The sequence below is a fragment of the Aricia agestis genome, chromosome 5 (assembly GCF_905147365.1).
Source record: "Aricia agestis chromosome 5, ilAriAges1.1, whole genome shotgun sequence".
NCBI lineage: Eukaryota > Metazoa > Arthropoda > Insecta > Lepidoptera > Lycaenidae > Aricia > Aricia agestis.
Genome location: NC_056410.1, coordinates 4,941,126 through 4,954,125, shown reverse-complemented (window position 1 = coordinate 4,954,125; position 13,000 = coordinate 4,941,126). Strand labels below are relative to the sequence as shown.

General features: G+C 35.7%; 1 protein-coding gene across 2 annotated transcripts in view; it reads left to right on the top strand.

Annotated features, from left to right (window-relative positions):
* Positions 1 to 11,572, top strand: part of LOC121727207 (scavenger receptor class B member 1) — a 65,309-nt gene extending 53,737 nt beyond the window's left edge. For both annotated transcript variants that reach the window (XM_042114906.1, XM_042114908.1), the window contains exons 5-11: positions 2,926 to 3,132; positions 4,300 to 4,526; positions 7,344 to 7,501; positions 7,773 to 7,894; positions 8,571 to 8,696; positions 9,413 to 9,555; positions 11,116 to 11,572. In XM_042114906.1, the coding sequence (XP_041970840.1) occupies positions 2,926 to 3,132; positions 4,300 to 4,526; positions 7,344 to 7,501; positions 7,773 to 7,894; positions 8,571 to 8,696; positions 9,413 to 9,555; positions 11,116 to 11,227 (1,095 nt within the window). In that variant the 3' untranslated portion in view covers positions 11,228 to 11,572. The remainder of the gene's footprint in view (positions 1 to 2,925; positions 3,133 to 4,299; positions 4,527 to 7,343; positions 7,502 to 7,772; positions 7,895 to 8,570; positions 8,697 to 9,412; positions 9,556 to 11,115) is intronic.
* The last annotated feature ends 1,428 nt before the right edge of the window (positions 11,573 to 13,000 follow it).

Sequence of the window (13,000 nt, the reverse complement as noted above, 5' to 3'; positions counted from 1 at the left end):
ATTATTTATCAATACTTTTATCTTTTTATTTTTCTGTAAAGCTTCTTACCAGTGTAACACGTGAGTCATATCACATATCGCATACCATGGATTCCTGTTCTACGAACGATGATACACTGTGTTTACCACTAAACTAATTGAATTTTAAATACTTAAGAGAATCGATATTGAAAAAGTATATTTAAAGTTCAAGTAAGCATAATATATTTACTTCAAAATAAGTATATGTATTCAGTGAGTAGGTACAACTTTTGAACGTTTCGGTATACGTAAAACCTGGAACTATCCTGACGAGAGCCGAAGCTCATGTTTTTATACGACGCGACGTAGATATTATGTAATTATGGAAGATTACAATTTAAAAAAAACGGGCATAAGGCCCACCACAAATTCCCATTTCCCGTCTCTGCAACTCCTGTGTCGCCAGGATCAACAGTGGTAACCAACCACGAAACCCTTTGATATGATATCAGGGGTGCCCGAGAGACAAGCTAAAGGTCTTGGGACCCGCTAAGAAATTAATCAGAAAAAAGTAGGAGGAATAGGAGATACATAGAAGATTACAAGTTACAAATCTTTTACACATAAACTAATGAAACAATAATAAAACGATTGAATTAGATACGTAAGTAAATGCTAGGTTTGTTTGCTATAACCAGGTAAAATCATACATCACAGATACTTGATAAACATTAATTTAAAACCAATGATTGCGCTGATGCAATGAGGAATACCCAACCTTACTTCTTGAATTTTCAAGTAGGTATTTATAACGTAAGGACAAACCCATTATACTAATTACCGGGGCCGTTTAACCAGTGTTAATGTCCTTATTATGTTAACCGAATTGTCGGTTATCTGAGGGTTAAAAGGACGTCGTTGACGGGTTAAGTTGAGGGTCGGATGACCCTAAGGCCAATCCACATCCGTAAGCATACCTTGAAGTTCAAACCAAATAAGACTTAAGCTCTTAAAAGTAGCTTTCGGCATTTATAAAATCAAAGAATATAAAAAAATTAACAGATCCGCAAATTTTTTTGCCACCCAAAATAGGTATAATAGTTACTCAATTTTATTTAATAGTATAGTAATTAGAGTTCCGTACCCAAAGGGTAAAAACGGGACCCTATTACTGAGACTTCGATGTATGTCCGTCTGTCTTAAGAATGGTAATAGCTAGAGAGTTGAAATATTCACAGATTATGTATTTTTGTTGCCGCTATAACAGCAAATAATAAAAGCAAAATAAATAAAATATTTAAGGGGGGCTCCCATACAACAAACGTGATTTTTCACACATTTTTTGGTCGGTATCAATGATGACAGCAGGTAGGTACTTGAAATTTTCACAAAAGCCTTAATTATATTATGTGTACTTTAATAATTACGAGTAATAATAATATTTAAATCAAATTTAAATAAAATAAAAATTTAAGGGGGGCTTCCATACAAAAAAGCACATTTTAGCCTACTTTTGCTCTATAACGGTACGGAACCCTTCGTGCGCGAGTTCGACTCGCACTTGGCCGATTCTTTTTGTTTAAGCAATAAAAAAGTGGAAGTTTTGGCACTGGTCTTTTAATGGATTTATAATCTGCATTATATATTTAAATTCCTTAGTACTTGTTAATTAAAGTCAAGTATCTTGATACTTAAAGTAATTTAAGAAGACATTCTCCTTTGCACGTTTTTATAAAAGGCTTTATATAAAAATTATAATATTACCTGTTATTTAAATTTAAAATACCTACGTAATGTTTAATTTGACAAAAAGAAGACTAATAAATTATTACAACTCATGACTATGATGAATGGAACGCATTTTATGGTTTCAAATATTTATATAAATTATATTATAAATGACCAAACGAGGAACAGCTAAAATCTCGTATAGCATAGTTAATAGTTGTAATTATCTTATCGAATTGATTCATCATCAGTATTCGCCAATAAAATCGCAATGATATCGATTGTAGATCGAGTATGTTCTTACGTACCAGGGTCCGTACCACGAAACGGTTTTGAGACTCAAACAATCGTACGAGAATGTTGCGTCCTACTCTTACAAACGTGAAATGACGTTGTTAGAGCAGGACGCAGCATTCTCGTCCGATTGTTTGAGTCTCAAAACGTTTTCATAGTAGGCCTACTGCTACGTCTTCCGTCTAGCTTTTTTACCATCTACGGTCTACCCCTATCATAAACGTGGCTTGTTTTTTAGAATTCCGTTCCCTTTGAGTAAAAGAGTAAAAATAATAATTTATCATGGCTTTTTGACTGTGTTTAATAAAATGTTTGGGAAGCGGAAGGCGTTTTTCGTAGTCAATCGGGCTCACATACATTAGACTTGTACGCGCGCGATGCTCCCTGATTTTTTTTGAAAAATCTTTTATCATCAATGATTTTTATTCGAACGGTGATTTCTTTTGTCACTTTAACTATAAACTACAAATAAAGAATTAAAAACAAATAAATAATTGGGTAATGTGGTTTTCTATGGTGTTATTTTTCCATAAGTTTATTCTACTGGAAACATGCTAGGTATTTAACATTGCTTTGTTAGGTTTTGCGTTGACGTGTTCCTAGTATAATTTACAGATTGTTACACACACGCAATACATTTATCTGTATTACTTATTAATAATTAGTAGGTGCGCAATTCAATACAGAGGGTACCTACTTACTAAGAGTTACGTACTTACGTAGTAACTATGTAGTAATCTGTGCTAAGGGCAAATAGCCACTAGATTAACAATGGCTCACGATGGCCCACTGCAGGCCACGCCATTGCACGCCACGCCTGGAAGTCGTTCGCCATCACCGTTACCCCGTCTACACAGTACACACAGTAGTGGGCAAGCGTGGACCATTGTGAAGATACCTTTATATCTGGTCACAGACTATAACAAACAATATTTATTCCAGAGCGCGACGTCCCAGTCGAAACACGCGGCGCGGTTCCTGCGGCTGGCGATGGCATCCATCATGGACATCCTCAAGATCAAGCCGTTCGTGGAGGTATCTGTCGGTCAGCTGCTTTGGGGCTACGAAGACCCGCTGCTCAAGCTGGCCAAGGACGTCGTGCCAAAAGAACAGAAGCTGCCGTACGAGGAATTCGGACTGTTCTATGGTGTAAGTTCAGGGCATGTAGCCAAGATGTTTTCTTTATGGCTTCTTTATAGAATAGCTGATCAAACGAGTCGAACGTCAACTTTATATTAACGAACGCTTATGCCAATTCCATACATTTTGATCGGCGAATCTATAAATGAGCAATAAAGAAAAGTTCTTGGCTAAAGGGCCAGGATTTCTTTAGAAAGCACATTCTAGAGAGGTACATGATACATCTTTTACCCACGACGGAACAAAGAAGTACTTATAATATGCCTTAAGGATTAGAGAGGGAACATTAGGAAGTTTGACGGCTTGACGCCTATTCTCTGAAAGGTTGCAGAATTAAATTTACCTTTCAGAGACATAATATCCATTTTGTTATGAGTAGAAAATATCCCTAATAAAAAAGAAGTTTAAAGTAAGGCTTATTAAATTTTAAGTAAAATTGTTCATTATCTAAAGGTTAATCAATACATAATATTCAAGTTTGTCAAAAAGCGGTTGGGCGTTGATATTTCATGGTTGTCGACTGTCCGCGCCTAGAATATTTTAGATATTTTTTATCGCCAGTCATAAATCAAACAAGCTAGTATTTGGTAATAAATGTAAAACAATGTGATAGAAGACCGCTCCCAACACAGTGAATAAGTTACATACAATGAATGTATAGAAATTCTTGGCTAAGTACCCACGGGGGTAAAGTATAATATTATTAGGATTTCTCAATTTTTTTTGTTTCTTATTTAACTTTTTCGGTATTATTATAATTTTAAAGGCTTTAGAAAGCTAGAACATTTAAGGTAATAATGGTAACAGTAGCAAAGGTATCATGACAAGAACACAAGACAAAATGAACTTGGAAGACAGTACCTATCTACTTGTTATCAACATTCAATACATACGAGAGGCACTCGCACTTCTAGGAGTGTAGTCTCATAACTCGAATATTGCATCTATGTCAGGCAGTTTCTACTGGCAACGCCAGGTTTGTTGTCGGCCTTCTAATGTTGCGAGTGTCCATGGGCGGCCAACCGACATCAGGTGACCCGTTTGCTCGTTTGCCCCCTTCATTACAAAACCGTGGTTATGGTGCGAACTTTGGCAGCAACGCAACAAGCATTAAATAAAAATAAATAAATAAATAAAAGTTATGACAATATGACATTCATTACACTTCGTTTTCAGAAAAATGGCACTGCGCCCGAGGAGGTGACGATGTTCACGGGCGCCGGCGACATCACGCGGTACGGCATCATCGAGCGGTACAACCACCGCGACCGCCTGCCGCACTGGCTCACCGACGAGTGCAACAGCTTCGCCGGCTCAGACGGCTCCATCTTCCCGCCCCACATCACCCGCAACGACACTCTCGCTGTTTACGACAAGGACCTGTGCCGACTGCTGCCGCTCAAGTGAGTACCTTCGTACCTGGCAAAGAGCCGCATACATTTTTTAGGGACATCCGGTGGGAAGTTTTTATTTTACAGGGTGGCAAAGAGAGCCGCATAAGATTTTTAGGGATAGGATGGTGAGAAGTTTTTCTTTTACAAAGTTGCAAAGAGAGCTACATAACATTTTTAGGGACATTCCAAGATGAGGGAATTTTTTCTTTTACAAAATCTTCGGAGTCCCTTTAACCCAAGGGCAAATCATTTAAAAACGTTTGATGCCTTCGGCGATAGCTATGCCATAAACCGACATACCAGCAAACCCGATGTGAGAAGTATTAGGCAGTCATTAGCACGCATCACACTTACAAATAACTATATGCCTGCATGCAGATATAAGTAGGTGTCGGTTAACCCAGCCTGCATGTAGATTGTAGATGTAGTGGAATTCTCTTACTTTTTGCCCACGACTTAATAGACTATAATAGCTAATGGTTTTCTTATTCTTAGGCTTAGTGATAATTAGTAAGGAAAACGTTTTCTAAAGACAAACATTGCGAATGCATTGCTCAACGCTATGTTACGTTAACATGTACCTACAGAAAGTGGGTACAAGACTAGATGATAGATGACAGTCGACAAGTCGACCTACCTAACTGTTGCTACTTGTTAGTACCTAATCTACAAACACTTATAAATCTACGAATAATAAAAAACTAAGGAAACTTAACTCCCATACTTCAACCGTTTTGAATTTGGTTCCTTTTCGCACATTAAAATATTATGACAATAGCTACGAATTTTTTACGAATTTTGGCCCATAACACGAAATAATAGCCGTTGACTTGTCAATTCTATAAATACACAAAATTGTGTACCGAATACATGCATAAAATATGCATGTATTCGGGTCTCATTTTGTAGACTCGTGGAACAAATTTTTATTATTCGTAGTTGTAAATTCATTAAGTACTTAATTTTTATCATAATAAATACGGAAGTGTGTATGTTACCTCTTGATGCTTAAACGACTGAACCGACTTAGATTTTGGTATAGAGACACTTTGAGGGATGAGAAAGGACATAGAATTATTGTTTTTGTTACGGAAAAATGTACGGCTTCCATGAGATAAACGAATCTCAGCGCAACGCAACGGAGTTACGGACGTCATCTCAGTATTAAATGAGTATAATATTATATTATTATACCTAATGTAGTAAATTCTGTACATTCTTAGGTAGGTACTATTGTCTGAAATCTTACTTCGTTAAAATCTATAACAAACAGCTGATAATGTTTGCGAACAAAGGCAATGAAAATCAACACAGCCATGCCGTTGTGAAATAAACAAACACCATGAGAACACCGGCTGCCCATCACACCGATAGGCTATATGTAACGCGAGCGAAACTGGGCTACGGCTAAGTAAATATATTAACACTTTAGAGAGTTTCAATGCATGTGATATATTACCTACGAGATGTTTTATGCAGCTTTTTCCATTAAAACGTAAAATAACTGCTGACCAATTGACCTTCCTTGTCCAGACATAAACAGTATACGATATACGAGAATTTGAAAACTGCAAGTTGGTTAACATAAACGTATATCGACAAGATGAAATTACTACAAGCGACATAATAGCATGTGATTAAGTATAAAAAATATTATTTTAGTCGTAACTTGTACAAGTAATTAAAATGGCGGTTAATGTATGTAATTGAGTTAATTATTTCTAGTTCGTTCCGTCATTAATGTGGAGTGTGGACTATATACCCAGTTTTTCATCCTATTTCTAATGACATGCAACGAGCCAATGATTAGGAAATACATTTTATACGTTATGAACAGAGCAATAAGTGCATCCTGCCACCTATTACACTTATTTGTTAAATTCAATTCAAATGATAAACTCAATTTTTAAAAGTATTATTACTACATTTAGTATAATTATAATATTATAGATATGGATATTATTTCGTTTTTTTTTTTGCTTTTGCCCCGGTGGACAGTCGGAATATTTTGTGTTACAATTAGGTGTAAACGCAGCCGCTAACAATACGTTTGTCTCACGGACGTGTTGTGTAACGATATTCTCGTAATCGATCAAATAATGATTCAACGCTTTGTTTATTGATTCCGTTTTATCTACCTATCTACTTTAGAAGCCATATTGTGTTGTAAAATGAGAAAACAAATAGAAGATTAGGTACCTACCCTGCTTATCATGAGTGAATTAGGTACTTAGGTATTTCTTAAAACTATCTGAACTTATATTTTTACTTAACTTTATAAACCGTACTACCTCTTAGTTTTAGGCTTGTAGCTGATACGGTTTTATCCTGTACAATCTTAAAGTCCTGTAAACTCGCAGAATACGACAAGAATTAAAATATCGAGATTACAAATAGGTAGGTACTTAAGTAGGTAGATTATTTCGAATAATGTAGAAGCCTCACAGACTTTGTCGTGATACCTCGACATTGCGATCATCTACTCCTAGGTTTTGCATATGCCTCCCTATTTAAGGAGTTGTCAGAGTGATAAAGCAATTAATTTTCACTTTTCAGTACTTATTAGGTATGATTGCCATGCAACAATGTGAATTGTGATGTTATAACAAACTGTGAAATAACTAATAAGTAATTAGGGACGATCCATAAAGTATGTCACACCTAAAGAGAGGGGAAGGAGGTCGACGGAGTGTGAAATGGTGTGACAAGGAGGGAAGGCAAGAGGGTCTAAAAATCATGAAAATAGTGTGACTTTACTTTATGGATGGTCCCTTACATACAAATAGGCAATGCCCGACTAACACTCCATATGCTTACTGTTTCCAGATACCTCAAGGACGTAGAGTCGGCGGCCGGCGTGTCCGGGTTCCGGTTCACGCCGCCGGAGGACGTGTTCTCTGACGGCGAGCACAACCGCTGCTTCTGCCCCGCCGGTCCGCCCTGCGCACAGTCCGGACTATTCAACGTCTCCCTCTGCCAATACGGTACGTACGTCCTACTGTGTGTCCAAGTGTCTAGAATTACTGTGGTCGGCAAAATTTTTGCCGGCAAAGCCACAAAGATGGCTAAATAAACTAATTTCCTGCACTTAGAATAATTATAAACCATAAACTATGCCTTTACATCCGTTGTGGATGATTTATACAGTATCCGGCACTTTATCAGGAAATGATGAAGCAGGTCTTTAGAATGAATGATTTGTAGACCATCAATATTTAGGTAGGTACTTGATAAATAATAAGTTTTGTTTTCCAGATTCACCTATCATGCTATCGTTCCCTCACTTCTACCTGGCTGACCCGAGCTTGCGAGAGGCCGTGGAGGGCGTCTCACCCCCTGATCCGGAGAAGCACAGACTTTACATCGACGTCCAGCCGGTCAGTTATCTTATAACTTTAAACGAGCAATTCTTGTATATAAATAAGTATATAATTGGAATCTCGGAATCGGCTCCAACGGTTATTATTAAAAAATATAATAAAAATTTAGTATATACGGGTTTCGGGGGCGATAAATCGATCTAGCTAGGAATCATTTTTAGAAAATGTAATTTTATTCAAAGCTCGGTCATATAAGTAGCTAGTCGTTTATAATTCATGATATTATCTAAATTAAGTAGTTTTTATAATTCTTTATGTATTTTATCTAAACGAGACTTCAACTTTATTTTTTAAAAATACGGGATTATACGAGTTCATGCGAAGAAATTTTTCCCATATATGATGCGAATTTTGTTGCATTTTGCAGGTTATCAATTTATATAAATAACTAAACAAAACCATTCCAAATTCTAGAAAATCCAGACTTAAAAGTATTAAGTATCTTAAATGTTTAACATTTCCAGTCGTTGCTTTTAGATCTCAGAACATTCTATTTGATTAATATTAACTTAATGTTTTGACATTAGACGAGTCGAACGTCAACGTCATTTTAACGAACGCTTATGCCAATTCCATACATTTTGATCGGCGATTCTATATAAAGAAGTGATAAAGAAAAGTCTTGTCTAAAGGGCCAGAACAGATTATACGTCATGTAATGTGTATTTTCCAGGAGATGGGTACGGCGATGCGCGCACGCGCCCGCATCCAGATCAACCTGGCCGTGTCGCAGGTGATCGACATCAAGCAGGTCGCCAACTTCCCAGACATCGTCTTCCCGATATTGTGGTTCGAAGAGGTACGTGCTGCCTGGTATTGCTTAGAACCAGAACAGTGTTCCGTAAAATTTTTGTGTTCAAGATACGTCTAGTAAATGTCAATTTTTGGAGGTACAAGAGAAATTTATCAGCGTGTATGGGGGGTGATCTGTTCCCAATTCCCATTCTTTTCGTCGATCGTCCTGAGATGATGCCTCCTTTTTGGTTCTTATAAACATTAAACTAGGAATATGTAGGTAAAATGTCATTTTGTGGTACAGCAACTACTGGCCAGGGTAGACCAGTGTGCCGCGATACACCTTTTGCGGAACATTGGCGACTGCTTATGGCCAGTTTCTGAGGTGTTTTAGTAAAACTTCTTTGGGCACGTCTGATGCCTTGTCGCTTGCTTGTGCTTGCTTGTGGCCTGAGGCAATAAAGCCACATTACAAGCCTTATCTAAAATAGTTTTGGTTTACTTGATCCACCACTATACTGCAAGTAAAAACCATCAGATTCATAGACATAAGATGTTTAATAAGTTCATTCGTCTTGCAAAAACCACCTTTTGCAAAAAAAAAGAGAAAAAATGAATTAAATTAGAACTTAAAAAATTTTATACTTACAAAAAATGGCAACATTCTTAGCATTTTACGTCAAAAATGTGACAGCTACGAGGAAACTAGCGCCCTCGTTTTATATTTACTCTTTTTGGCTAAGCTATAATCGTGTATTATATTCTAATTCACTTGTGTAGGGTATAGACGAGCTGCCAGAAGAGGTGTCGTCGATGCTGCGGCTGGCGACGCGCGTGCCGCCGCTCGCCCGCGCCGCGCTCGCCGGCGGGCTCGGCGCGCTCGGCCTGCTGCTGCTGCTGCTCGCTGTCACTTGCATCATCAGGTACACACACATACACACCACACATACCACACACACACACACACACACACGTCATTCCTAACGAGAATATTTTTCTTACTAAAACCGCTGCACTCGGCCAAATTCTTTGAATGTAGCACTACCCGAGCCTACGCAGCAGCGGCGCTAGTGACACAAAAAGTTAATCCTATGAAACGTGAAGTGTCGCGTCGCTGCAGCGTAGTGCCGCTGAGTGCTGTCTCGCCTTCAAGCAGGATGTATGCGATGTCACGCTCTAAAATTTACAAAACGCCATCTATTGGCACATTTTAGAGGTAAGGTCAACGTGACGTGCCACAGTGTGATAAAAACCTCGATTTTGTTTCACCGCGTTTTTCTTTCAAAATACTATAGTTGATAGCTATATAAACATTAGAGTAAAACTCCGAGATCGATATTCTTTGTAGTTATTTTTTTAAAGAGTGTCAAAGTTTCCGTTTTTCCGGGTCAAAAATTTGTATAAAAATTAATTAAAAAAAAACTAATCAAGTAACATTAATTTTGTATATACCAATTGAACAAGCACTTAATACTTTACTTTTTCTCCGAATTTGGTTAACCTACTGTGATCAATTAGGGAGATATTGATTTATTTAGTAATTTTAGTTTTTTATTTTAAATTTCGCGATTAGATCGAATTAGAAAAAGTTTTAAGGATGAAACGATAGTGTGAGTAATCCTTTATCTATGTTATCAAAAATCACACTCTAATAACCTCTGTGTCAGAAGTTATATCGTATTTAATTTTTTTTTTAATAAAAATTCGGATTTTTGTACCTAAGGTTGTCACTAAAGGTCTCTTGTTTGATTTATCCGGTTGATACGCAAATTCGCAATCGATATCCTATACAAAAAATATCAGGATCACGTTTAGGTAGGTCTAATAATAAAAAAACTAAAAAGTGAAAAAATATGACGTAAATTAATGATTTTATATGCTCAAACAGTATCTAATCAATAATCACCTTCTGATGTAGTCGGGGAAAATAAAATATCAACTTTAGTGACAACCCTAGGTATAAAAAATCCGAATTTTTATAAAAAAAAATTTGAATTGGATATTACTTCTGACACAGAGGTTATTAGAGTGTGATTTTTGATAACATTGATAAAGGATTACTGACACTATCATTATATGCTTAAAACTTTTTCTAATTCGATCTAATCGCGAAATAAAAAATAAAAAACTAAAATTAGTAAATAAATAAATTTCTGCCTACTTGATCACAGTAGGTTAACCAAATTCGGAGAAAAAGTCAAGTATTAAGTGCTTGTTTAATTGGTATAAACAAAATTAATGTTACTTGATTAGTTTTTTTTTAAATAATTTTTATGCAAATTTTTTACCCGGAAAAACGCCAACTTTGACACTCTTTAAAAAAATAACTACAAAGAATATCGATCTCGGAGTTTTACTCTAATGTTTATATAGCTATCAACTATAGTATTTTGAAAGAAAAACGTTGTGAAACAAAATCGAGGTTTTTATCACACTGTGCGTGCGTTTGAAGTTTGTAACATAAAACCATTGGGTTTTTCCAGATCGTCCCACAGACAGAGCACGTTGCGACTGGAGGGTCACGCGGTGGCCAAAGCGACTCCCGCCAAGACGCCGAGCAAAGACAACGGCTACGAACTCAACAACAGGAGATAATTGTCGCCGCGACGACCGCTTGAACTGTCTTATTCGTGATCGGGCCCAGACCCACGAACTATATGTTTAAATATATACAAATTAGGTTGACTTCGAACCGATATAGCCGCATGATTTTCAATAAGTAAGAAATATATCATATTAGTTATACTTACAGGAGATTGCGGAAATCGAGTTAATGAGATTGAAAAGTCGAAAAAATCTAAATAAGACAGATGAAGCGTATCATAGACTTAATATTAGCCACCTCAAAATGTAGATGTTAAAGTTACGTGTTGAGAATAATTTGACAGCAGCTAGGGAAAAACATCGATGTAAGCATTTTACGTAGGTACTTACCACCTTGAAAATACTGAGTACTTATTCTTTTCGACGATTGTGATACTTTTATACAATAATTTTTATTTCCGAACAAATCTTAGTATTATTTTGACATTGACGAATGACATTTATTTTTAATCTGTAAATACTTCGGGCTTCGGGTTGCCATTAAAAAAATTGAAACTTATTTACCGATAGCTACTAGTCTATATGGGTCCGTCCTTTAGGTATTTAGGCTTTTTACCATTTTTTCTTAGTCCTAAATCTTTTGAAGAATGGTTTAGGTTATTTGTATTTAATCTTTTTACATCACAATTTTATGAATCTTATAAATATCTATTTTAAATAAGTAAGTACTATATTTTATATTTTATCTAAATGTGAAGTTACGTTTACTTATTGAATATTAAAACGTTTTTTTTAGTAATTTTATATATCACTTGTGTAAATGTTAAAAATAAGAGACAATATTGACATCAATAATATTGACTCATTGTTGATTTAGGAATTATTTAATAGTAATGTTTTTACAAAAAATGTGGTTAAAAGGTGCTTTTGTCTACTCAGACTAATAATTATTTTATCATTTGAGAGAATTGTGTCCTGACATAATATTATAATAAATGAATCTATTTCGGTGGCAACATTTGTGATCTAAAATTATAAAAGAAATTATTTATAGTAAACTATTATAATAGTCATCCTTACTCTTAATTATTAACTAAAGCACCATAAAATTTAGACATCTATCCATGACTACGTTCTTTTATTAATTAAAAATTGCAAGTGTTGCTACACTAACTACTATTTTGCTCAAATTTGGGGACTTAATAAATGTTTATTTTTTAAATGTAAGTTTTAAATTGTCTCTAATGTAAATAAAGGTGTAAGTTATATTATGCCGTTGCTTTTTCTCATTCCCAATTCCAAGAAGTATGGTTTAATGAAATGAAAAGTTATATTCAAATGTACACAATAATTATTATTATGTAAATTAATACATCGTTTAAATATAACAACAAATCATCTTGATATATAAAAATTTAACTTAACGAAACATTTGCCCTTTAGTAATAAAAACATTAATACAATGAATTTATTCGTGTTTATCATATTGTGACTTTTCAAAGTTACAACTTATCAGACAAAGCTCTGTGTAGCGCATCCACTGTCGTATTACATTTTCTTTCAATAATAAAAACTAACTTAGAAGTAATTTTAATAAGCTATACAGCCTTATCAAGCTAGCCCATGATGAACAACAACAAACACTTAATCGGTCATGTGGCTTCAGCTCTATTAAAACTCCGTTAGCTACTTCCCTGAACAACCTGGTTCATCTGCGTGCTGGCAGGCCGTGGGTGCTGTCACCTGCTGTGTGCTGTATATCAGTGGGAAGGTACCGAAAACTAATGAAAATAATAATAATTTTCCTACTTTTAATCATTACGC